The sequence below is a fragment of the Hippocampus bargibanti genome, linkage group LG12 (assembly GCF_051943395.1).
Source record: "Hippocampus bargibanti isolate YZ-2025 linkage group LG12, ASM5194339v1, whole genome shotgun sequence".
Classification (NCBI taxonomy): domain Eukaryota; kingdom Metazoa; phylum Chordata; class Actinopteri; order Syngnathiformes; family Syngnathidae; genus Hippocampus; species Hippocampus bargibanti.
In genome coordinates, this window is record NC_142745.1 from 21,341,790 (window position 1) to 21,369,125 (window position 27,336).

The 27,336-nt window shown below is 48.2% G+C and overlaps 1 protein-coding gene across 1 annotated transcript in view; it reads left to right on the forward strand.

Moving 5' to 3' along the window:
- The window catches only part of dnah1 (dynein, axonemal, heavy chain 1), a 65,276-nt gene that overhangs the window by 23,909 nt on the left and 14,031 nt on the right, over window positions 1–27,336 (forward strand). Inside the window, 25 exon segments of the mRNA XM_089010708.1 lie at window positions 736–930; window positions 1,001–1,120; window positions 1,866–2,024; window positions 2,115–2,219; window positions 2,300–2,440; window positions 2,528–2,688; window positions 2,770–2,927; window positions 5,747–5,920; window positions 7,344–7,373; window positions 7,462–7,640; window positions 9,421–9,651; window positions 9,720–9,916; window positions 10,064–10,199; window positions 10,790–10,998; window positions 11,117–11,288; window positions 11,392–11,583; window positions 11,670–11,780; window positions 11,856–12,041; window positions 12,110–12,301; window positions 20,391–20,558; window positions 20,623–20,814; window positions 26,036–26,167; window positions 26,233–26,358; window positions 26,440–26,559; window positions 26,666–26,815. Of these exon segments, the coding sequence (XP_088866834.1) occupies window positions 736–930; window positions 1,001–1,120; window positions 1,866–2,024; window positions 2,115–2,219; window positions 2,300–2,440; window positions 2,528–2,688; window positions 2,770–2,927; window positions 5,747–5,920; window positions 7,344–7,373; window positions 7,462–7,640; window positions 9,421–9,651; window positions 9,720–9,916; window positions 10,064–10,199; window positions 10,790–10,998; window positions 11,117–11,288; window positions 11,392–11,583; window positions 11,670–11,780; window positions 11,856–12,041; window positions 12,110–12,301; window positions 20,391–20,558; window positions 20,623–20,814; window positions 26,036–26,167; window positions 26,233–26,358; window positions 26,440–26,559; window positions 26,666–26,815 (3,936 nt within the window).

The window sequence follows — 27,336 nt, forward strand, 5'->3', positions numbered from 1 at the left end:
AATCCACCTTGAGCAAAGCTAACAGTTTCTCTCTCTCTGTTGACAATTCGACCGTTTCTCTCTCCCAACAGGTCAAAAGCCAAGGTGTCATCCTTGACAGCACACGATCTTTCCACTCCCACATTAATAACTTAATCCGATCTGCATACTTCCACCTAGGCAATATCAATCGCCCAGATCATCACCAGAACCCCATCCTTTCACCACATCACACCGTGCTCCAAGAGCTTCACGGGCTCCCAGTCAAATATAGAATCAACTTTAAAATTCTTCTTTATACATTCAAAGCTATCTATAACATTGCCCCCCATACCTATCTGACCTTCTTCAAATTTCTATTCCCTCTCGTTCCCTCAGATCCTCTTCCTCCCTCCACCTCTGTGTGCCCTCCCCACCTGTCTCAGCACGATGGGGGACAGGGCTTTCAGCTGCTCTGCCCCCAAACTCTGGAACTCACTTCCTTCCAACATTCGTAACATGGATTCTCTTCCCACCTTCAAATCCCATCTCAAAACCCACCTATTTAAAATTACATCTTCTGTGTAGCTCTTTCTCTTGTTTCTATTTATAATTGTATTTTATTTTTTGTATTCTATTTTGTGATTTTATTTATTATAGTACCTATGCTTGTCTGTGTCTGGAAAGTGTCCTTGAGAGCTTTGAAAGGCGCTTAAAATATAATGTATTATTATGATTACAGTGGTGTGCTTGAGACGAGCGATTGACTCTTTTCAGTGCATGACCATGATGTTTGAGGTGCAAGACTTGGCGGTGGCGTCGCCGGCCACGGTGTCTCGCTGCGGCATGATCTACCTGGAGCCCAGCATTTTGGGCCTGGTCCCATTCACCGAGTGTTGGCTCCGGCGAGTCCCCAAAGTCATGAAAGCGTTCACGGCGGAGCTCACTCACTTGTTTGAGCGCTTTCTTCAGGTGAGAACCAGACGCAAGGCGAGGCGCTGCCAGGCTTTGCCGCCATGTTTCTTCTCTGTGTCTTTCACAGGACTCTGTCAATTTTGTTCGCGACTCTGTCAAGGAGGTCATCACATCGCTGGACAGCAATCTGACCTGTAGCCTCCTAAAACTTCTGGACTGCTTCTTCAGGCCGTTTATCTTTAACGAGGTTGGAATATTGCCCGGGACATTTTTCATGAGCTGAGTTTGGTTTCAAGGCGTTTTTTATTGTATTTTTTGAGAGACGTCTGTGTAAGCTCTCAGTCATACAGCAGTGGTCCATCGATGAGAAGGTTTCTTCAGCCGTCATCTGTACTTCTTTGAAGGTGTCGGACGTTTCGCTTCTTATGCAAGAGACTTCGTCAGCGAACCCCAATTTTTTTTCATAAAACAGCAAAACCCTTCACTAAATCGCCATGGTGGGGTGAGGTTCAATTTGGATCGTTCGTACAAGAGCACTCTGAGGCAACATAGGCTGTGTTATGCTGATGAAGCGATACCAGAGCAAATGGGGCAATCAGGCCAGTCGTAGACCCCATACTACGGCAGGACAATAGAAGTAATCAGTCAGGACAATAGAGGTAACCAGGGTAGCCGCAGGGAGTAGTCCTCTGCTCCCCTCAACCTGAGAGCAGGGACCAATCATAGCAGAGTCTGACACCGCCACGTCTTGACAGTAGAGATATATATAGGGCCAAAACTACCAGCAAACATTTTTCATTCGCTGTCGAAGCCTCTTGGATAAGAAGCAAAACATCCGACACCTTCAAAGAAGTACAGATGATGGCTGAAGAAACCTTTTTTTAAGAGACTGCCTTCTGGGCCTTTTGCCATTGACTCTTTCTTGACTTTGTGATACATTTGACCTTTTGCGCAATCTACACCTCAACCACCAAGCATCGCTTCCCTTGTAGGAAGAAAAGCCACCACCTAAAAATAAGTTGGAGCGCGTGAAGGAGCTGATCCAGCCGTGGTTCATTTTCTCGCTGGTATGGAGTGTCGGCGCCACGGGAGACGGACCTAGCAACCAGCGCTTTAGCGCCTGGCTCAAAAAGAAGATGTCAGTTGAAAAGGTGGCATAGCAACTCCTCTTTAGCACCTCCCCCTGCCGAGCCAGCCTTAGAATGAGCGGAAATGTTTTTTCCCCCTCACATCCATCCCAGATTCATTTATGCTTCCCAGAAGAAGGCCTGGTCTATGACTACAGGCTTGATGATGCGGGCATAAGTCGCTGGAATGAGGAAGAGGAAGAGACAAAGGACAGAAAGGTAAACTGCTCGGCCTTAGTTCAAAAGGTGGAGGCTTTTGTCGCCATGGCAACTATTCAGCGTCCATTCATGTGCGACAGGTGCAGTGGGTCAATTGGGAGAATGACGCAAAGAGCGTTATCATCACCCCAGAAACGAGTTACTCGGACATCATCGTTCCCACGGCCGACACCGTCCGAATGACTTTCCTCATGGATATGCTCTTGTCCAACATGAAGCCCGTGAGTGTCCATCAATAAGACGGACAAGCAGTGACCCTTCCGATGCTTGGCCGTTTGTTTACTTGCATTTCCATGTTTGGGAACCAGTTGCTTTGCATCGGACCCACCGGGACGGGAAAGACCCTGGCCTTGTCCGACAAGCTGCTCAAGAACATGCATTCAAAATTTGTCACGCAGTTCCTCATGTTCTCGGCGCGCACCTCGGCCAATCAGACTCAAGATTTCATCGACAGCAAGTTGGACAAAAGGTTAGGCCTTCGCCGCTTGTGGGCGGATACGTTTTGCAGGATGACCCCTAGCCAACTCCATTTCTGACGGTTGCGTGTTAGGCGCAAAGGCGTGTTTGCTCCTCCAAAAGGCAAGTACTTCATTTTCTTCATTGACGACCTCAACATGCCCCTGCTGGAGACCTACGGCGCGCAGCCTCCCATAGAACTGCTGCGCCAATGGATGGACCACGCGGGCTGGTACGACCGCAAGCAGATCGGTGAGTGGATGCGACCGCGCCAATTGACGATTCGGCAAGCCGCCGAGTGGCAGTTGTTATGTTATTCAACCAAGTAGCGAGCTAGACAGCCTGCTCGAAGGCCAGCTATATAGCCAGCTAGGTAGCCAGCTCCACAGCCAACTAGACAACCAGCCAGATATTCAGCTAGGTAGCCAGCTAGGTAGCCAGCCAGGTAGCCAGCCAGGTAGCCAGCCAGGTAGCCAGCCAGGTAGCCAGCTCGACAGCCAGCCACATTGCCAGCCAGATAGCCAGCTAGATAGCCAAGTGGGGACCAGGACCACACACAAATGTCGTGCCATTTGACGGTCGTCACTGAACAGCTCAGGGGCCATTTTGCTTTTTTGTGCCCGTCATGGGGGCAGCATCTTCACAGCCCCGCTTTCTACAGTGGAAAGGTCGCTGCTGTTGGACAGACCAAGGCTCTAGCTCAGTCATGGGCAAACTACGGCCCGCGGGCCACATACGGCCCGTTAGGCTTTTTAATCCGGCCCGCCGAACCTGCCCAAATTATAGTAAAAACAGTGTCTGAAACTCATGACAAAAAAATTAGCGGACAACAGGGCAGATAACTGAAAAGTTGCCTGCCTCATTTTTCACAACTTCAAGCACAATGAGACAAGTAATCACATTAAAAAACATTGTCAGAAAGTATATATATATTTTTTTTAATCAAGAATGTACCAACTACAAACGCTACACTGCTTAATTTACGGTAAATGTGCATTGCTAGATTTTGCTGCAGTAGTCGATTGTCATTGTGGTGCACAATGCGACGTTTGCATTGCTTCCTTTCATAGCCCCTTTCATAAGTCTCACGTACACTTTACAGTCACGGTTTAATGTAAATTTACGTTTTGTAGCGTCACATATGTTGTGAGCTTCTTTTGAATCTTTCTTCTGGGCTGAGGTTCTGTGCATCTATTTTGGAAAATTATATGCAATTGCACGACTTTATAACGCTTGCGAAAGTCCGGAAGAAAGAAGCAGGCTTCTGATTGGCTGCCGTGCCGAGTATACAAATTTCACTGCAGGTAGCCTATGTCTGTGTGCTCGGCGACGGTACACGTGTATTGTTTGTGAGTGAAGGCGAGGGCGTCAGTGAGGAGTTTGTTGAGCGCGCGTCAGGACAAACCATCTATGATTTGGCGGAATTTAACACAAGTAGGTATTATTGAGCTTGAATATTTCGTTGTGGAATAATATGTTTTGAATGTTGAAAGTGATTCAATTTTTCAATAAATGTTGATTTCTTTAACTTTGCCCCTTCAATGAAAACTTATTAAAAACAGACGCAATCTTGATGAATCACAGTGCATATGTTATTTTAATCTATTTCCATTTCCTCCTCCAAGTATCTGCGAAATAGTATGTAAACGCCATATTCCTTGAGACAAATGTATTAACTGATCAGGGATATTTTTCACATTTGAAAGACAGTTAATAAATTGGGTTGTAGTGTTCTTACTGTGCTATGAGGTTTGTACACACTACATTTAAAGGACAACCGGCACCATTTTTTTGTGTTTCCCACTGACATCAGAAAAACGTTTTATAGCATATAAAATACCCAAAACAGGCAGGCTGATGTTTTTAGTTAAATGAAAAACACCAATAAAAATGACTTCAAAATGAATCCGGAAATGGCCAGTTCCAGAAGGTTCCACCCCCTTGTTCGTGACGTCACGCCAAGACATCTTGCCTTGCTCGAGAATCAAAACAATGGCTTCAGATTCGGAGAAGATGTTTTCTTGTTACTCATCCAGTTATGAATATGATTCAAATAGTTATGAAGAGGAAAACATAAATGTTTGCAATTGATTCAAGGAGTCCTCCCATATCAATTCGAGACGTCAATGACAGCAATGTAGCACCCAGAAAATGCAGAAGATTGCGCCCAAGCTCCATTGGAAATGGGCTGATTTGTCAGCTGGGAATTTGTGTCAGCGAATATCTGCTGCTGTGAAATGTAAATTTCTCCACTGTGAGACTAATAAAGGCATATCCAATCCAATCCAATCCAATCCAATCAAATAGTTGTCTTGGTGCAACACACAACGATTCACCATGGCATTATTTATGTGTTTTCCTTCTAATTTCGCCATCAACACGGATCAACACGAAGTTTTCAGACCAAACAAAGTACCCAAAATGCAATGTGTGTCGTTTTCTCGGTCAGGGGCGGTCCAAACGTGACGTCACATGGGGATCGTCATCAACTCGAAAACAAGACTTTGTGAATATTCAGCGCAAGTCTTAGAACGTAAACTATAGCTATATGCTGTGGAATCTTTGTAAAATATGCTCAGTCAAAGTCATTTAAAGTGATTTTATAAATTATGGACATAACTTGTCCGGGGCGTCGGTTGTTCTTTAATGCTTTAGGTTTAGTATTTCCGGCCCAAACACTCCCTCCAAATGCCCGGCCCCTCTGTCAAATTTTAGAACCCAATGCAGCCCGCGAGTCAAAAAGTTTGCCCACAAAAGTTTGCCCAAAAGTTTGCCTACGCTATTAGCTATCTAGCTGACTAGCTATTAGCTGACCATTAGCTAGCAGGATAGCTCAAATATAAGCTAGCTGAATGACTCAAATGGATGGAAAGCTAGCTATCTAGCTATCTATTAGCTAGCTAGCTATCTTCCTATCTGAGTTACTTCCGGTTGAGTGAACGCTGGCGGGTGTGGCTCCCGCTGCTCAGTCACAAAAGAACTTCTCCTGTGACTGTAAAGCGACATTGATAGTTTTGAAAGGCGCTTAGAAATCAAATGTATTATTGTTTTTTGTTCCCCCATCGCCGCAGGGGCTTTCAAGCAAATTGTGGACATCAATTTTGCCTGCGCCATGGGACCACCGGGCGGCGGCCGCAACCCCATCACACCGCGCTTCACGCGCCACTTCAGTTTTCTTTCCTTTACCGAACTGGAAGATGCCAGCATGAAAAAGATTTTCTCCACCGTTTTGGGCAGCTGGATGAGTGAGTCATTGACGCGCCGCCCGCCCGGCCGGTCGGTCGGTCGCAAATGGGCATCTGCCATGCATGAATATACGTCTGTGTAAGCTCTCAGTCATACAGGATTGGTCCATCGATGAGAAGGTTTTTTCAGCCGTCATCTGTACTTCTTTGAAGGTGTCGGACGTTTCGCTTCTTATATATTTTTTTGCTAGTAGTTTTGGCCCTATATATATCCCTACTGTCTAGACGTGGCGTTGCCAGACTCTGCTATGATTGGTCCCTGCTCTCAGGTTGGGGGGAGCAGAGGACTACTCCCTGCGGCTACATTGATTACTTCTCTTGTCCTGACTGATTACTTCTATTGTCCTGCCTGAGTATGGGGTCTCCGACTGGCCCGATTGCGCCATTTGCTCTGGTATCACCTCATCAACATAACTAAGCCTATGTTGCATAAGAAATCGGTTGTAGGAACGATCCAAATTGAACCTCACCCCACCATGGCGATTTAATGTAAAATTGCAAAGAGCAATACATTGGGGAGATGAAACAAATTCTCAAAAAAAGACTATCAACATCGCAAGGGATTATACTATTGGGCCTCAATCGGGAGTACATATGCACCTAAAAGCTAGCAACCACTCATTTGACGACAATTAGGTTAAAATCTTAGCGAAAGAAAATAGATGGTTTGAAAGGGGAGTACAAGAAGCTATTATCATAAAACAGCAAAATCCTTCCCTTAATCGCCATGGTGGGGTGAGGTTCAATTTGGATCGTTTGGATTGGATTGGATTGGATTTGCCTTTATTAGTCTCACAGTGGAGAAATTTACATTTCACAGCAGCAAAGTGATGAAAGGAATGAAAGTAGAAAAACAAAATACATGAGCTGCTGGAAAGGCAGCCACTCTCGGGGCTTTTACAACAGTATTCATAGGCAAAGGGCCTGATTGCCTAATTTGCTCTGGTAAAGATACCAGAGCAAATGGGGCAATCAGGCCAGTCGTAGATACTCATACTTGGGCAGGACAATAGAAGTAATCAGTCAGGACAATAGAAGTAATCAGTGTAGCCGCAGGGAGTGGTCCTCTGCTCCCCCCAACCTGAGAGCAGGGACCAATCATAGCAGAGTTTGGCGCCGCCACGTCTGGACAGTAGGGATATATATTGGGCCAAAACTACCAGCAAAAAATAAAAAATAAAAATAAAATAGTTTGCGCTTGGATAAGAAGCGAAACGTCCGACACCTTCAAAGAAGTACAGATGACGGCTGAAGAAACCTTCTCATCCATGCATGGCAATATGTTTTGGCCGCTTATTTGAGTCGTTGCCATCAAAAGAGCAAAGCTCACGGCGGGTCAAGACCTTCCCCCACTTCCTTTTGTGTACTTTTGCCTTCGTGAGCACGTCCGAGCATTTTCTAATGCACCCAATCTTCTCTTTAGATGGAAAGATGAGTAAAAGGAACCCAGGCCGTAAGTCATGAATCCATGACCAATTCCGTAGCCGTCCGTCTTTGAATTGCCCGCACCCTTTTTTTTCTGTCCCTTTGTTTCCGATCAGGATCGGTGCCAGAAATTGTGCCCTTGAACAATGCCATCGTCAACGCCACCATCCGCGTGTACACGACTATTTGCTCGCAGCTTCTGCCAACTCCGACAAAGTCTCACTACACATTCAACCTCCGAGATCTGTCCAAGGTTTTTCAGGGTATCCTCATGGCAGAGACGTGCATGATAGAGGTACGCAGAGTGCGGATGAGTGGTGAGCGCTGCTCTCCGACACGCCGAATGACGGTGACCGGTGATTTGTTGCAATGGGAAGCAAGTCTCTCTTACCGCGTGTTCTGAAATCCCGAGGGGAGTGCGCAACGAGTATGAATCAGAATCATCTTTATTGCTAAGTATTTTAAGCGCCTTTCTAAGCTCTCAAGGATACTTTACAGTCACAGACAAGCGTAGGTACAATAATAAATAAAATACAATCACAAATAGAATACAATGAATGAAATACAGTTATAAATAGAAACAAGAGAAAGAGCTACACAGAAAATGCAATTTTAAATAAGTGGGTTTTGAAATCGGATTTGAAGGTGGGAAGAGAATCAATGTTACGAATGTTTGGGAGCAGAGCAGCTGAAGGCTCTGTCACCCATCGTGCTGAGACGGGCAGGGGGGAGGCACACAGAGGCGGAGGGAGGAAGAGGATCTGAGGGAACGAGAGGGAATAGAAAATTGAAGAAAGTCAGATAGGAAAGGGGGGGCGAGGTTATGGATAGCTTTAAATGTATAAAGAAGAATTTTAAAGTTGATTCTATATTTGAACGGGAGCCAGTGGAGCTATTGGAGGACGGGGGTGATGTGGTGAAAGGATGAGGTCTGGTGATGATCCGGGCTGAAGAATCCTGGACGAGTTGAAGTTTGTGGAGAAGTTTCTGAGTGACACCAGAGAAGTGAATTGCAATAGTCAATCCGGGAGGTGACAAGACTATGAACGAGGATAGCAGTTGTGTGAGGACTGAGAGATGGGCGAAGGCTATTGATATTGCGTAGGTGGAAGTACGCAGACCAGGTTAAGTTATTTACATGGGAGTGGAAAGAGTGTGCTGTCAAGAATGACACCTTAATTCCTTCCTCTTCCTTCAAAGGGACTCGACGCGCCTCTGCGTCACTTGTTGGCATCCACCGGTTTGCTTTACCCGTTTCATGCCCACACTTCCAAAGATAGCCCAACGTATCGATGGTACCTTCTGTCCGTCTTCTCTAAAGTGAAGTGAAAGTCGGGCTCAGACAGAACCCGGGTTTCATTTCCAGGCACCCAATGGCGTTTTCTGCCCAATCACGTCAGGCACGTGGTAGATGACACATGAGGCCACTTTCTGTGCCCTTTGGAGCTACAGTCACTGTAATTCCATTTGAAACATGAGGACTCCGCGTTCTTTATACTGATGGTTAATTCTTTAATGTTCTTTCACTTGCATGATGAATCACCAATGACACCACCGACACCACCGTAGAACTACAACCAAGTTTAAAAATATAGCTATTATTTACACATAAACATTTGGACTTTACATCAATTAAATAAACGTATGCAATAAAATCGTACAAACCACTTTGCCCGTTTTCCGCTCCGAAATGGAAGTTTTGATCTTTGTCCTTTTTATCTTTTCCTTGCTAAACAGTACAGCGATAAAACATGTCCATTCTCGCTGTCTTCTCAGTAAAATGAAACTTAAAGAAGCGTGGAAAGTAAAAACTGTACCAGAAGTGAAAACAACCAACGTAATGTCAAGAAAAAGAAAGCACAGCTATCTGCTGGTCAACCATGGGATATAAGTTATAGACAAATGTATCTACAGCATTTACAGTCACAATGGCAGAAGCTGACAAAAGCTCTGCCCAATTGCCAAATGGTATAGGTGGACAATACAGGTGCGAGGCGGAGCGTCGCCATGTCAGAAGACGTTTGGAGAGATTGGAGCGGCTTCCAAACGGTGGATTTTTTTTTGCTTTGTCCTAGAGCAAAGAGATGCTGCTTCAGCTGTGGTACCATGAAAACTGCCGGGTTTTCCAGGACCGGTTGGTGTGCCGCGAAGACAGGGAGTGGTTCGACTTACTTCTGAGGGAATTCATTCAGGAGTTCAACTGCGACTTTGATGTAGTGGTACCCTGCCGGCCCATCTTATATGGGGATTTCATGGTCCCCGGCGCATTGCACAAAGTCTACACCTTCATCGATGATAAAGAGAAGGTGAGTAACAGCCCTCAAAAATGGACCACCTGGCTTTGAGTTTCCCGCTTGGCTCTCTCGTTTGACAGCTGGAAGACGTGATGATGGAATATATGGAAGACTACAACCAGAACTGCACACCTAAGATGAAACTGGTGCTCTTCATGGACGCCATTGAGCACGTTTGCCGAATCGGTCGCGTCCTGCGCCAGCCGCTGGGCAATGCTCTGCTGCTTGGCGTCGGCGGCAGCGGGCGACAGTCCCTCACCAAACTGGCCTCATATATGTGAGCAGCTTGTCGCCGCCTCTGCATAACACCCGCCATCACCACCCTTGTCGGCTCTCAGGAAGCATCGAAAGGCTGACACCGCGCAATGGCATCCCGGGGCCTCGCTTGCTTGCTTGCTTCACGCACGCGCTGTTTCTATTTCAGATCCGAGTACAAGTGTTTCCAGATTGAGTTGTCAAAGAACTATGGCCATGTGGAGTGGCGGGAGGACATCAAAAGCATCATGATGAAGGCCGGCATTCATAACCAGCAGATCACCTTTCTCTTTGTGGACACTCAGGTCTCTTTTCCGCCACATCAAAGTCAAAGTCAGCTTTATTGTCAAATATGCTAATATGCATGACATACAGCACAAATGAAATTAATGTACTCTCGGACCCAGCGTGCAAGGCACTTATAATGTAGCTAAAAAAGACAGACAATTGACAACAGACAATACTGTACATGTAATTTCTGAATGTAAAGTGAGGTAGTGTTGTATGTAAAGTGAGGTAGTGACGTATGTAAAGTGAGATAGTGTCGTATGTAAAGTGACGTAGTCTAGTAATGCAAAAACAACACAAAAAAGGTTGAAGTGAGGTCTTGCAGAAAAAAAGAAAAAAAATAGAGTTCAGGATGATAGTACAGCGTGTAGCATGTACTCAGAGTTCAGTGAATGTGGCAATGGGGGCAGGGCTGGGAGGTAGTTGAGTGTCCTGACTGCCTGGTGGCAGAAACTGTCCTTGAGTCTGCTGGTCTTGGCTCGGAGGCCTTTTGCCCGATGGCAGAAGGCTGAAGAGGCTGTGGGAGGGGTGGGTGGTATCCTATCCCGATTCTGCGTTTGCGTGTCGGGAGTTGCCCGCCAAATTCTTTGGATTTGTCCCGTTCCAGATTAAAAGCGAGTCGTTCCTGGAAGACATCAACAGCATTCTTAACTCTGGCGACGTTCCCAACTTGTATGCCTCAGACGAGCAGGAGCGCATCCTGGCGTCGATGAAGCCGGTGGTCCAAGAGTTGGCCCAGCAGCCGACCAAGTCCAACCTGATGGCCGCCTACCTAAAGAGAGTCCGCACCAACATCCACACAGTCCTCTGCATGAGGTAAGGGGGTGTGTGTCAGGGGCAGGGGGCTTTGATCCGCCTCTTCTTACAAAAGGAGCAAACCAAAGAGTGTCTCCTGGTTTCCGTTTCATCCAATGTTCTTCCTGCTCCTTCAAAGTCCCATTGGGGAAGTGTTTCGTGCCAGGCTGAGGCAGTTCCCCTCACTGGTGACGTGCTGCACGATTGACTGGTTCAGCGCGTGGCCTGATGAGGCACTGCAAGCTGTCGCCACTTCATTTCTGAACGAGTTGCCTGAGCTGGAAGCGAGCCCCGAAGTCATGGACGGACTGGTGAGGATGCTCCTCGGCTTTCCTTGGCTCAGCAGGAAGGAGATTCGATGCTTTCGTCTTCCTCACGGGGAGACAGCAACCAACGGGGCTTGTCTTTTTCCAGACGGTGATGTGTATGATGATCCACCAGATTGTGGCCCAGAAGTGTGAGCAGTTCCTGGCCGAGCTTTCTCGACAAAACTACGTGACGCCCAAGAGTTACCTAGAATTGCTCAATATCTTCTCAAATCTTATTGGACGCAAGAAGCAAGAGCTGTGTCATGCTCGTGAGCGCATGAGGACCGGTCTGGACAAGGCAAGGCCCCCACCCCGCGACACCTTCGCCCTATGCCAGCTGACGTGGGCTTCAGTTCAAATGGAAATGTTCTCGGCTCTCTGTAGCTCCTGAGCACAGCAGAGGATGTGAGTAAGATGCAGGAGGAGCAGGAGGTGATGAGGCCCCTTTTAGAGGAGGCCGCCCGGGAGACCGAGGTCACCATGGAAACCATCCAAGTAAGGGAATGTGGCCTCGAGTTGGCGTGCGGCCCAGGTGACTAAGTCGGCCGGATGTTTTCTCTCCGATGGCAGAAAGACTCTGTGATTGCCGAGGAGACGCGCAAATCGGTCCAAGAGGAGGAGGCCAAAGCTTCAGAAAAAGCCAAGGTCGCAGGGGAAATTGCCAGTGACGCCCAGCGGGATCTGGACGAGGCCCTCCCGGCCCTCGATGCCGCCACCACCAGCCTCAAGTCGCTCAACAAGAACGATGTCACCGAGGTCAGGGACCCGCCATTTGCCCAACCGGCCTTCCCTGTTTGACCGCACCCTTGCCGTGTTTTTTCCAGGTGCGCGCAATGCAGCGCCCCCCCGCGGGGGTGAAGCTGGTTATTGAGGCCATGTGCATCATGAAGGATGCCAAACCCAAGAAGGTCCCCGGAGAAAAACCCGGAACCAAGGTTGACGACTACTGGGAGCCAGGCAAAGTCTTGCTCCAGGACCCGGGCAAGTTTCTGGAAAGCCTTTTTTCCTATGACAAGGTAGCGTCCATCTTGCCAATGCGTCTGGGGTGGATGGACCACGCAAATGGTGCTAATCACGATACCAAAATAAAATACAGGTAACATCCGATTTACGACCGGCGCTAGTTACGACCACCCGTACTTACGACCACAACCGCCAGACCTTTTTTCTGTTTAAATTCTACAGCTGGCACCGCGACAGCCAGCAACGCGACAGAGACAGAGGTCTGTTCAGGATGATTCATTAAGCTACAACACAAAGCGCTGGTCCCAAACAGAGGACCAAGGGAATAATCAAAAATAAAGAATACCAAAAACGACGAGTGGGGGGGAGCAATGGGAAACAATGACAATGGCGAGAAGCAACTCGCACACTGTGGTGCAGAAACGGACCAATCCCGAAAGGATTACGGGATTTGGGGGTTGGGGGGAAGGGGCTCGGACGAAGATATAGAAAGTCCAGGGTAATACAAAGTACAAATACAAGTTGACAGCGTCCCGTTTTCGTACGCGCTGTCCTGAAGAAGGAAATGGTGGAAGCGGGGAGGCGTGGCCCCGCCCCCAGCTGTCAATCCGAACGGGACAATATCGAACAAGTAGAATGTTTATTTGCCGGAGCAGCATTACACAAAATGATGATACAAAATAACTCTTTCTTAACAAACGCGTACAACAATTTTCTCCAGCATGACAGCATCTCACTTGCACAGCAATCGAGGGGAGAGAGGCGGCGAGGGTGGGATTGCCGCAACGCAAACGCTGCGTCGGGCTCACGGTCGGCTCCGCTAGCAGGGTGAGCGATTTTTGGGCAGCTCGCATGCGTGGGAAGCCGTGTGTATTTGGGTCAGCAGAAAGCATGCGCGCCGACACAGTAATAAAGATCAATAATATGAAATATAAAATGATTAAAATGACACTAAAAGTTATAAGATTGATAAATGAACTGTCAACATTTTGGTATATAAAGGTATTCATAGAAATTGTTGTTTAAAAACAACAGATTGACATCATATACTATCCTGTCATATAGGAGATGCCAGTGTGTCATCATTTGTTATGATCACGTGATCCTTGCGCTTTGAATGCTTTTCAATTTACGACCGTTTGACTTACGACCGTTTTGTCGGGACGGAACCCGGTCGTAACTCGGATGTTACCTGTACTTGTTATCTAATTTACAACAGATTATTTTCTTACAGACAGTGGCTTTTTTAGGTGTTCAATTATCTTACATGTTTCGGCGTATACTTCCGCCTTCGTCAGAGTGTCACAGATGTTGTTGTGACGCGCCTTTTTCAGCTGATGTTACTATGAGGGCATGACCGACCTGTCAGATCTGACAGGCAAGTCACGCCCCCCGCCGTCCGCTCGTCCCTCCAGAATACTGTTCCACGTGGTAGAGAGCATGTAAGCTCCCTCATCCCTGTTGGTTGGTCCTTGGTTCTCGCTTCCAGTAACATTGCCATACATGAGAGGGATCAGAGAACGCATACAAAGAGCAATGAGGAAACACAACATAAACACACCTGTCAAACCATACACAACTCTCCGACAGATCTTGGTACACCCAAGGACAAAATAAATGCAACTCAATATATGAAATCCCATGCAAATCATGCAATAAATCATACATCGCGGAGACAGGAATGCGTTTTAAAGGACAACCGACACAATGTTTTGTTTCCTTACATCAGAAAAACGTTTTATAGCATCTAAAATAGCAAAAACACGCAGGCTGATATCTTTAGTCAAAGGCAAAACACCAATAAAAATGACTTAAAGTGTCCCAAAACTGCCACAAAATGAGCTTGGAACTGAAGATATTCAGAAAGTGTTCGTGTTGTTGTTCGTGACGTCACTATTGGTCACACACTGTCTGCTGGGAATATGTGTAAACTTCCACCTTCTTTATGCGTGTTACCGCAATTGGCTGTGACACACGACGATTCACCATTGTGTTATTTATGTAGTTTTCCTTTTAATTTCACAATCAACACGATTTTTCCAGATGAAAAAAAGTACCCAAAATGCATTGTGTGTCACTTTCACGATCGGGGGGGTTCCAAATGCGATGTCATGTAGGGGATCGTCATCAACTCGGAAAAGAGACTTCCTGAATATTCAACGCAAGTCTTAAAACGTAAAATATAGCTATATGCGATGGAACCTTTGTAAAATTCGCTCAGTAGAAGTCATTTGAAGTGATTTTACAAATTATGGACGCAACTTATCCGGAGGTGTCGGTTGTCCTTTAATACAAGGAAAAAAGAGCACAAGAAGGAGTGTAAGAAGGAGACAGCAACAATACAAACAAGAGCAATAAAAGAACAAGCACAACAGAAACACCATAAATCAGCCATCACAGACCACTGCAAAAGAGAAAATCACATCATGGACTGAGAAGGCCAGAGTCATCCGCACCGAATAAAACAAACATCACCGCTGGATCAGGGAGGCCATTGAAATCCGGAAGCGAGAACCAAGGACCATCAACAGGCATGATGACATGCTCTCCACCACCTGGAGCAGTATCCTGGAGACAGGTAGGTCACGCCCTCATAGTAACATCAGCTGAGAAAGGCGCGTCACAACAACATCCGTGACACTCTGACATAGGCGGAAGTATACGCTGAAACATGTAAGGTAATTGAACACCTAAAAAAGCCACTGTAAGAAAAAATATCTGTTGCAAATAATAATAATAATAATAATAATAATAATAATAATAATAATAATAATAATAATAATAATAATAATAATAATTCGTTACATCATCAGTTTCTTGACTTTTTCAACTTGCGGAAAAAAGGGAACGGCAGACATTTTTGATCTTGTTACAGCTGTCCTAAATGTTGTCCCCCTTCCCGTCTGAAAGTTTGACATTCCTCTGTCGACCGAGCAGTATCCACGTGAAATGCCCAAAGCCGGATGAGGAAAATTAGTGGCGACGACGGACAGGCTCCCTTCGTCAACAGAGTGCCGAAGCCTCGATTCATGTTTTGACCTACGAATCGGTCTGACCCAATTTAAAGGACAACCAACACCATTTTTTTTGTTTCCTAACTGACATCAGAAAAACGTTTCATCGCATCTACGATATTCAGTAAGTCCCGCCCCCTTGTCCGTGACGTCACGCCAGGATACTCCTTCACAAACTGCCTTGCTCCGGAATCAAAACAATGGCTTCAGAGAGTTCAGATTCGGAGAAGATGCTTTCTTGTTACTCATCCAGTTATGAATATGATTCAAATAGTTCTGAAGAGGAAATCATAAATGTTTGCAATCGATTAAAGAAGTCCTTCCGTATAAATTTGAGCCATCTGGACTCCAATGTAGCGCCCAGAAAGTGCACAAGATGGCTCACAAGCGCCGTTGAAAATGGGCTGATTTGTCCGCTGGGAATTTGTGTAAACTTACACCTTCTTTATGCGTGTTTCCGCAATTTCCTGCGACACACAACTGTCACGTCCACTCGGAAGGTGGTAAAGGTTGGATCCGAAATACACGGGGAGTTTCCAACGAAGAGTCTTTACTGAGACACAAATTATTTGACAGAAAATAAGGCAAGGATGAGGGCAATGACAAGACAGACCTGCATGCGTAGGGGTGACGGGGAACTTCCTGGATTACACCGACAACGACCGTAAGGTAGGTGTGGCTTTTGTATCCAGAAGGCACAATTAAGGGAATGGGGAACAGCTGCGTGAGCCAGAAGAGCCAGGAAGGGAGGGGTCCGCTCCAAGGAGCAGCGGAGGAGGACACAGGAGGGGAGGGGCGCGCTCCTGATGACGACAAGGATGTGACAGTGCCCCCTCCCCTCAACGGACACCTCTTGGCGGCCCACCCGGTTTAGAGGGGTGAGCCGAATGGAATGCTCGGGTGAGAGATGGGTTGAGGATCCAGGAACGGGGGACCCACTGACGTTCCTCTTGCCCATAGCCCTCCCAATCGACCAGATACTGCACTCCACTGCCCATGCGCCTGGAGTCCAGTATCTCCCGCACGGTGTAGACCGGGCCGTCCTCCAACATCCGGGGGGGAGGTGGGGGGCGGGCGTGGGGGCTAGGGTGCTGGTCTCCACTGGCTTGAGGAGGGAAACATGGAAGACCAGATGGATCCGCATCGTGTGTGGCAGCCTGAGCCTCACCGAGACCGGGCTAAGGATGGCCTCGATGGGGAAGGGACCTGTGAAGCGTGGGCCAGTTTGGCCGAAGTCCCTGCCAGCCGGAGGTCCCTTGTGGACAGCCATACCTCCTGCCCGACCCCCGGTATTTGGGTGCCTGGCGGCGACGGCGATCCGCGACCAGTTGATTCCGGGACGCCGTGCGCACCAAGATGGCCCTGGTCTCTTTCCATACTCGATAGGCCCGTCCCAGGTGGTCTTCGATGGACGCGACCTCCACCTGGCCCTCCTGGGTGGGGAACAGAGGCGGCTGATAGCCACAGGCGGGCATGAACGGGGACCGACCTGTGGCTGTGGAGACCAGGGTGTTGTGGGCGTACTCCACCCAAGGTAAGTAGAGGGCCCATGACGCAGGACTGTGAAGGCACACACACCGGAGGGCCGCCTCCAGGTCCTGGTTCTTCCTCTCCGTCTGGCCGTTGGTCTGGGGATGGTAGCCAGACGACAGGCTCACCGACGCCCCTAGGGACCGACAGAAACGTTTCCATACCTTGGAACGAACTGCGGTCCCCTGTCCGACACGATGTCCGTCGGAATCCCGTGGAGATGGAACGACGTGGTTAACCAGGAGTTGAGCCGTCTCAATGGCTGACGGCAACCTGGTTAACGGGATAAAGGGGGCCGACTTCGAGAAGCGGTCCACAACGGTGAGGACGACCGTCTTGCCACGGGACGGGGGGAGACCTGTGACAAAGTCGACGGAGATGTGGGACCAGGGTCGGCAGGGGACAGGTAGTGGCTGGAGAATTCCTGCCGGGGGTTGGTGGGAGGCCTTCCCACGAGCGCAGGCAGGGCATGCCTTCACGAATTCCATGACGTCCTTCCTGTACTCCGGCCACCAGAACCGCTGGGCGATGAGCTGGATCGTCCTGTTGACCACAGGGTGACAGGGGACCCTAGAGGTGTGTCCCCAGAGTAGCACCTCGGTGCGTAGCGCGGGGGGAACGAACAGGCGATCCACCGGGCAACCCCTGCGGATGTGGTTACTCCCCAGGGCTTCCTGGACTTTCCTCTAAACCTCCCACCGCAGGGCGCCCAGGATGTGTTGAGCCGGCAGGATGTTGGCGATGGTCTCCTCCTTCTCTGCCGGCTTGTGGATGCGAGATAGGGCGTCAGGCTTGGTGTTCTGCTACCCTGGGCAGTAGGTGAGAGTAAAGTTAAACCGCGTGAGGAACAGTGCCCATCGGGCCTGCTGCGAGTTGAGTCTCTTGGCGGACCGGATGGCGACCAGGTTCTTGTGGTCGGTATATACAGTGAAGGGGTGTTTGGCCCCCTCAAGCCAGTGTCTCCATTCCTGTAGCGCCAGGATGACCACCAACAGTTCCCTACATCATAGTTGGCTTCTGCGGGGCTGAGCCGGCGGGAGAAGTAGGCGCATGGGTGAAGTTTCTGATCGACCGGGGAGCGCTGAGACAGGACCACCCCCACTCCGGACTCGGATGCGTCAACCTCGACCGCGAACACGAGGTCCGGGTCAGGATGACGTAGGACTGGGGGGTTGGAAAAGGCTTGCCGGAGGCGGTTGATTGCCCCCTCAGCGTCAGGTGACCATCAGAAGGGGACTTTGGTGGAAGTGAGGTTAGTGAGGGGGAGTGCCTCCTGACTATAACTGCGAATAAAGCGGCGGTAGAAATTGGCAAACCCCAGAAACCGTTGGAGCTGCTTGCGCGTCTTCAGGGTTGGCCATTCTTCCACCGCTTTGGTTTTGGCGGGATCGGCCCGGATCTACCCTGCTCCACGACGAACCCCAGAAAGGACAGAGAGCGGACATGGAACTCGCACTTCTCTGCCTTCACGTAGAGCCGGTTTTGCAGGAGCCGCACCAGGACCCGTCGGACGTGCTGCCGGTGTTGTTCTGGAGATTTAGAGAAAATGAGGATGTAATCTAAATAAACAAATACAAAAACGTTGATAACGTCCCTGAGCACATCATTAATAAGGTTCTGAAATATGGCGGGAGCGTTGGTGAGTCCGAACGGCATCACCAAGTATTCAAAATGCCCCAAGGGCGTTTTGATTGCGGTTTTCCACTCGTCCCCCTCTCTGATGCGAACCAGGTGGTAAGCACTTCGCAGATCTAGTTTAGAAAAGATGGTCGCCGATTGGAGCGACGCGAGGGCTGAATCCATGAGGGGGAGAGGATACTTATTGCGAATGGTGATTTCGTTCAGACCCCGATAATCGACGCACAGATGCAGGGATCTGTCTTTCTTTTCAATAAAGAACCCTGCGCCGAGCGGGGAACGCGAGGGTCGGATGAGTCCCGCCACGAAGGAAGAGTCTATGTATGTGCTCAGGGCTTCTTGTTTCGGTTGTGAAATATGGTATAGTCTGGAGTCCGTTAGCGGCTGCATTTCAATGGTGCAGTCATACGTGCAGTGGGGTGGCAGGGATTGCGCATTGTCCTTCCTGAACGCCTCCCGCAGGTCATGGTAGCAATGTGGCACGCCCTCGAGACAGATCGCTTCGGGCAAGCCACCGCGGGAGGGGTCTTGCCCTGCCGTTGCCGACCGGAGGCAATTGGCGTAGCAGTAGGGGCTCCACAGCCCTGTATGGTGGGACGCTCTCAAGAAATGGAAGGGTCATGGGTACTGAGCCAAGGAAGGCCCAGTACTAACGGCACGTTGCGAAGGGCATGACTCAGAATTGGCGATGTTCGGTATGCGGGTAACCTTGGCCAGTAGTCGGCCATCAAGGTCGAGAATCTCCTTGGGGGTTAGGAGATCTATAAGTTCGCAGACCAATGAATCGGAGCCCCTGTGCCTCGACTTCCGTCACCGGGTGGTGGAAGACCTGGCGCAGCTCGGCCACGAAGTCCGGGTACGAAGCACACAGTTCTGGCTGGGACTCCCGGACGGCCAGCACCAAGGTCTCTGCCTGACCCGTGAGCAGGCTGGTGACGAAGGCTACCTTAGCCTCATCGCTAACGTAGGCGTGGGGTTGTTGATCGAACACGAGCGAGCACTGCATCAGAAACTGAGCGGGTTCACCTGCGTAGCGTGAGGGGTGAGGTAGCTGTGGCTCACGCCTACCCACGGGAGGGGAGGAAGGAGCCGTAAGGGTGGCGAGGCGTGTCTCTACCTCTTGTAAGCGTTGAGCCAGCGTGGACACAGTTTGGCAGGCCTCTGCGATAGCTTGGGCCAGGTGGCTCGAAGGGAAAGGGCGGCTATGAATCTGTCTCCACCGGCGGGATCCATGGTTGGTCGGCGTATTATGTCAGGTCCACTCGAGGCGTGACGACATGACTCGAGGGACGGCGGAAGGTGGTAAAGGTTGGATCCGAAATACACGGGGAGACAGAGTTTCCAACCAAGAGTCTTTACTGAGACACAAATGATTTGACAGAAAATAAGGCAAGGATGAGGGCAATGACAAGACAGACCTGCATGCGTAGGGGTGGCAGGGAACTCCCTGGAATACACCGACAACGACCGTAAGGTAGGTGTGGCTTTTATAGCCAGAAGGCACAATTAAGGGAATGGGGAACAGGTGCGTCAGCCGGGAGAGCCAGGAAGGGAGGGGCCCGCTCCAAGGAGCAGCGGAAGAAGAGACAGGAGGGGAGGGGCGCGCTCCTGACGACGACGAGGATGTGACAACGATTTACCATTGCGTTATTTATGTAGTTTTCCTTCAAATTTTGTGATGAACACTGTGTTTTCAGACGAAAAAAGTACCCAAAATGCATTGTGTGTCGTTTTCTCGGTCCGTGACGTCACTTAGGGCATCGTCATTAACTCGAAAACAAGACTTCATGAATATTTGGAGCGAGTCTTAAAACTTAAAATATAGCTTTATGTGGTGGAATCTTTGTAAAATGCGCTCAGTAGAAGTCATTTGAAGTGATTTTACAAATTGTGTTGGTTGTCCTTTAGGGATTGTCTCTTTTGAAAAAAATTGCTCCACCATTTCTTCGAATTTCTGCAGGACAACATCCCAGAAAGAGTGATCACCTTGGTGCAGCCCTACATTGATAATGAAGAATTCCAGCCTGCCGCCATTGCAAAAGTTTCCAAAGCCTGTACCTCAATTTGTCAATGGGTTCGAGCCATGCACCTTTATCACTTTGTGGCCAAGGGCGTGGAGCCCAAAAGGGTAAAGCCGGCCGGGCCCGGACCAAGTGCCGCTTCGTCATTGAGACTCGCTCTTTTTTCCGCAGCAAGCTCTCAAGGCAGCCCAGGAGGAGTACGACGAATCCCAGAGAAGCTTGAAAGCCGCTAAAGAAATGCAAGCGGCTGTGGAGAGCGGCATTGCGGCCTTGGAGGCCAAGTACCAAGACTGCCTGGCCAAGAAAAATGAGCTGGACAACAAGTACCAACTGTGTGAGATACGGCTGGTTCGAGCAGACAAGGTGATAATAATAGTAATAATAATACATTTTATTTTAAGCGCCTTTCAAAGCTCTCAAGGACACTTTAGTCACAGACAAGCATAGGTACTATAATAAATAAAATACAATCACAAATAGAATACATTAAATCAAATACAGTTATAAATAGAAACAAGAGAAAGAGCTATACAGAAAATGCGATTTTAAATAGGTGGGTTTTGAGATGGGATTTGAAGGTGGGAAGAGAATCGATATTACGAATGTTGGGAGGAAGTGAGTTCCAGAGTTTGGGGACAGAGTAGCTGTAAGCCCTGTCCCCCATTGTGCTGAGATGGGCAGGGCGGGGGGCATACAGAGGTGGAGGGAGGAAGAGGATCTGAGGGAACGAGAGGGAATAGACATTTGAAGAAGGTCAGATAGGTAAGGGGGGCAAGGTTATGAATAGCTTTAAATGTATAAAGAATAATTTTTGAAGTTGATTCTATAATGACCGGGAGCCAGTGGAGCTCTTAGAGGACGGGGGTGATGTGGTGAAAGGATGAGGTTCTGGTTATGAGCCGGGCTGAAGAATTCTGGACGAGTTGAAGTTTGTGGAGAAGTTTCTGAAGGACACCATGGAGAAGTGAATTGCAATAGTCAATCCGGGAGGTGACAAGACTATGAACGAGGATAGCAGTGGTGTGAGGGGTGAGAGACAAGAGGCGAAGACCATTGATATTGCGTAGGTCACAGATGGGCAAACTATGGCCCACCCCTGGCATTAGGCTTTTTAATCTGGCCCGCCAAACTTGTCCAAATTATAGTAAAAACAGTGTCTGAAACTCATGACAAAAAGTTAGCGGACAACAGGGCAGACAACTCTGAAAAGTTGCCCGGTCATAAAGCTGTCTGACCCATTTTTTACAACTTGAAACACAATAAGACGACTAATCGCAAAAAAACATTATTGCAAAGTATAGTTTTTTTTTAATTAAGGATATACGGACCACAAATGCTCCCTTGCTTAATTTACGGTAAATATCCCTGGTTGAAGATTTTGCTCCAGTTATCGTTTGTTGTCATGGTGCACATCGCAATGTTTGCGTTGCATTGTCTGCTTTATAACTCTCAAGTACACTTTAAAGTCACGGTATAATGTATGTTTACCTTTTGTACCGTCACAAATTTGTTTTGCTTCTTTTGAATCTTTCTTCTGGGCTGAGGTTCTGTGCATCTATTTTAGAAAATGATATGCAAATGCACGACCTTGTAACGCTCGGGAAAGTCCGAAGCACAAAGCAGGCTTCTGATTGGCTGCCGTGCTGAGTATGCAAATTGCAACTGCAGGTAGCCTATGTGTGCTTGGCAACGATACACGTGTACTGTTTGCACGTGAAGGCGAGGGTGTCCATGGCAAGTTTGTAGAGCGCGCTGTCAGGACAATCCATCTGTCATGATGTCAAAAGAAATGTTAAATAATTTTGTGTTTTCTGGATTTTGGATGGGAGAAAGGTGCGCATTTCTCCCCATCCAAAACAGTAGAGTCGGGCGACCGCTAATTGTCTATGAAAAGGTGATTGCAACCACCTGGGAATGGCCAATTGCCGCTGGGACCTGATTGGCCAGAAGCTCAGGTGAACCACCTTCAAAACCAGACTGATGAAGTCACTTCGGAGAGGAAGAAGAGGGAGAAAGGACACCCTGGATAGCAGTTTTACTTGTGGTCTGCCAAAAACTGATATTCGCCACCACTTCAAATAAAGAAAACTCAAAATATCCTCCCTGGATCTGGCTGAGTGAACTTTTATCATCTTTCCACCTGCTTGCTGTCTCGCCGCATAACAATTGGTGCCAGTGGTGGTATGAACCTGGGACCTCTGGCACCATATGCGAGAATCATACTACTAGACCAACGAGCTACACTACACACCACTCTCTCTCCTCTGGACATGTCCATACCATCTCAGTCTGGCCTCTCTGACTTTCTCTCCAAAGCCTTTCATATGAGTTGTCCCTCTAATGTACTCATTCCTGATCCTATCCAACCTGGTCACTCCCAAAGAAAACCTCAACATCTTCAACTCTGCTACCTCCAGCTCTACTTCCTGTCTTTTCTTCTGTGGCACTGTCTCCAGTCCAAACATCATGGCTGGTCTCACCACTGTTTTATACAATTTTCCTTGCATCCTAGCTGAAACCCTTCTATCGCACATCACACCTGACATTTTTCTCCGGCCGCTCCAGCCTGCCTGGACACGCTTCTTCACCTCTTCTCCACACTCTCCATTGCTCTGGACAGTTGACCCCAAGTACTTAAAATCCTCCACCTTCTTTATTTCTTCTCCCTGTAGCATCACTCTTGCACTTGGATCCCTCTCATTCACACACATATATTCAGTCTTGCTGCGACTGATCTTCTTTCCTCTCCTTTCCAGGGCATATCTCCACATCTCTAGTTTCTCCGCCACCTGTTCCTTGTTCTCGCTACAGATCACAATGTCATCTGCAAACATCATGGTCCAAGGAGATTCTTGTCTCACATCGTCTGTCAACCTGTCCATCACCATAGCAAACAAGAAGGGGCTCAGAGCTGACCCCTGGTGGAGTCCCACCTCCACCTTCAATTCCTCAGTCACACCGACAGCACACCTCACAACTGTCTTACAGTCATGATACATGTCTTGCACCGCTCTGATATACTTTTCCGTCACTCCAGACTTCCTCATGCAATGCCACAGCTCTTCTCTGGGCACCCTGTCGTATGCTTTCTCCAGATCTACAAAGACACAATGCAATTCCTTCTGACCTTCTCTGTACTTCTCTGTACTCTGTACTTCTGACCTTCTCTGTACTTCTCTATCAGCATTCTTAAAGCAAACACTGCATCTGTCTACTCTTTTTTGGAATGAAGCCATACTGCTGCTCATAAATGTTCACTTCTGCTCTTAGTCTCGCTTCAACTACTCTTTTCCAGAGTTTCATTGTATGGGTCATCAACTTTATTCCTCGGTAGTTAGTACAACTCTGCACATCTCACTTGTTCTTAAAAATGGGCACGAGTACACTTCGTCTCCATTCTTCAGGCATCTGTTCACCATCTAAGATCTTGCTGAATAACCCGGTCAGGAACACCACCGCCACCTCTCCAAGACACTTCCATACCTCGATTGGTAAATCATCAGGCCCGAATGCCTTATCCCCCTTCATCCTCTTCAGCACCCTCCTCACTTCATCCTTGCTAATGTTTGCAACGTCTTGGTCCACAACAGTCACGTCCTCTACTCTTTGTTCCTTCTCATTTTCCTCATTCATCAATTCTTCAAAGTACTCTTTCCATCTTGCCATCACACAACTGGCACCTGTTAATACATTGCCATCTCTATCCTTAATCACCCGAACCTGCTGCAAGTCCTTACCATCTTTGTCTCTCTGTCTCGCCAGCCTGTAAAGATCAGTCTCACCTTCCTTGCTGTCCAGCCGAGCATACAAGTCATCATAGGCCTCTTGTTTGGCCTTTGCCACCTTTACTTTAACCGTGCGCTGCATCTCCTTGTACTGCTGTCTACTCTCGTCCGTCCTCTCAGTGTCCCACTTCTTCTTTGCTAACCTCTTTCTCTGTATACACTGCTGCACCTCCCTATTCCACCACCAAGTCTCCTCATCTACCTTTCTTCCACTCGATACACCAAGTACTTTCCGACCTGTGTCTCTGATTATGTTCGCTGTAATTTGCCAGTCATCTGGAAGGACCTCTTTCCCACCCAGTGCTTGTCTTACCTCCTTCCTAAATGTCATGCAACACTCTTCCTTTTTCAACATCCACCATTTTGTCCTCACTTCAGCCTTTGGGTTCTTCATCTTCTTCACTGCCAGCGTCATCCTACACACCACCAACCTATGCTGTCTGGTTGCACTCTCACCAACCACTACTTTGCAGTCACTGATTTCCTTTAGATGGCGTTGTTGACACAAAATGTAGTCTACCTGTGTACTTCTGCCTCCACTCTTGTAGGTCACCCGATGCGCCAGTCTCTTCTGAAAGAAAGTATTCACAATAGCCATTTCAATTCTCTTAGCAAAGTCAACCACCATCTGTCCTTCGGCGTTCCTCATCTGGAGTCCAAACCAGCCCATCACCTCCTCTTCATCTTTGTTTCCTGCCCCAACATGTCCATTGAAGTCTCCACCAATTACGACCCTCTCACTTCTCGGGATGTTCTGTATGACTTCATCCAACCAAAATGTCTCCTTCTCCGCCAGCTCACATCCTACTTGTGGGGCATACCCACAAACAACATTGAACATCACGCCTTCAATTTCTAGCTTCAGACTCATGATTCTATCTGATACTCTTTTTACTTCTAAGACATTCCTAACAAACTCTTCTTTTAAGATAACCCCAACTCCAGAAACTCCAGAAATGGAACTTGGCGTTCCATTTCTCTCTTTTCCTCCGGCCACACCTGCCTCCTCTCCTTCTTCGACCAACAGTAGTCAATTTTCCACTGTCACCCTGTAGGTCAACAGTACCAATGGCGGCCGTTGTTAACCCGGGCCTCGACCGATCCGGTATGGAATTCAGAGGTTTGATTCGCATAATTGTTTTGGCAATTTTTTTTCCGTCGGATGCCCTTCCTGACACAACCCTCTGTATTTATCCGAGCATGGGACCGGCACAATAAAGCACTAGCTTGTGCCCCCTTGTGGCTACATTGTCTTGCTGCGACTGATCTTGCCATATTTGCATATCTGTCAAATTTTAGAACCCATTGTGGCCCGCAAGTCAAAAAGTTTGCCCACCCCTGGCGTCGGTGGAAATACGCAGATCGGGTTAAGTTATTTATATTGGAGTGGAAAGATAGTGTGCTGTCAAGGATGACACCTCAGCTTTTGACCTAATGGGAGGGAGAAACGGTCGATTTTTCAATAGTGAGAGAGAAACTGTTAGCTTTGCTCAAGGTGGATTTGGTACCAACGAGGATAATTTCAGTTTTTTTGCTGTTAAGTTTGAGGAAGTTATGGTTAAACCAGGATTTAATTTTAGAGAGGCATAGTGAAAGGGAAGAAGGTGGAAGAGAGGCGTCAGGTTTGCTGGAGAGGTAAAGCTGGGTGTCATCCGCAAAGCAATGAAATTGGATACCAAATTTAGGGAGAATATTGCCAAGGGGAAGAAGGTAGGTGAGCGTGGGAATGAGATGTGCCCCATGTGTGCTCGGCGGTTAGAATCACCCAACCCCCCAACGATACTCTCTGTGTCCTCCAGCTCATCGCTGGCCTGGCGGATGAGAAAACGCGCTGGAAAGAGACGGTGCAACATCTGGAGTACATGGTCAATAATGTGGCGGGCGATGTGTTGATGTCTGCGGGATACGTTTCCTACCTGGGACCCTTCACCGTAAGTGAACCGGAATGGGCTTGGTGTCCTTTCAAGATACGCGTCATACGTTTGTGTGGGCCCAGGGCTCCTACCGGGCAGCCATGGCAGAGGAGTGGCTGCGATCTTTCAAGGAGTTGAAGGTCCCACACACCGACGCACCCAATCTCATCACCACCCTGGGAGACCCCGTCAAGATACGCTCTTGGCAGGTCGGCGCCTAGTTTCACCGTTATCTATTCGTGTTTGAGCGACTCTGGCATCCCAACGTCAACAGCTTATGATTCCAACAGCTCTCAGGTCTGCCCAAGGACCATCTTTCGGTGGAAAATGCTGTGATTGCCCAGTATTCTCTCCGCTGGGCTCTCTTCATTGATCCTCAAGGTCAAGCCAACACCTGGATCAAAGCCATGGTAGGGGGGCGTTGGGACCTCACGCTGACTCTGCCCTTTTTCCGGTCACTCGTGCGGCTCTTTTACTGTCACTCACGTAACAAGGCTGGATAACTCTGTCGACCAGGAGCGGGACAGCGGGCTGGAGATTATAAAACTCAGTGACCGGGATTTCCTCCGCAATCTGGAAAACGCCATTCGTTTCGGGAAACCCTGCTTGCTTGAGAATATTGAGGAGGACTTGGACCCGGCCCTGGAACCCGTGCTATTGCAGCAGGTAAATCCGCCTCAGGCACCCCGTTAGAAAAGGCATTTCTTCCGGGTGCAAAACAAGAGGCCTTCTCGCACACCGCCACCGTCTCCTCTCCTGCTCAAGACCAAATTTGAAACCCAATAGCGGCTGCAACTAACTTGGGTTCCCTTCCATTTGGCTATTTTGACCGCACGGCTGTGATCTTGTGGCGACGGCAATAACTACTACTACTACTACTACTACTACTACTACTACTACTACTACTACTACTACTACTAATACTAATACTAATAATAATAATAATAATAATAATAATACATGTCATTCTAAGCGGCTTTCAAAACTGTCAAGGTCACTTTACAGTCACAGGATAATTTTTTTTTCTGTGGGTGAGCAGCGGCAGCCACACGCGCCAGCGTTAACTCAACCCAGAAGTAACTCAAATGGATAGAAAGCTAGCTAGCTAAGAGATAGCGAATAAGAATAAGAATAAGAATAAGAATAAGAATAAGAATAAGAATAAGAATAAGAATAAGAATAAGAAT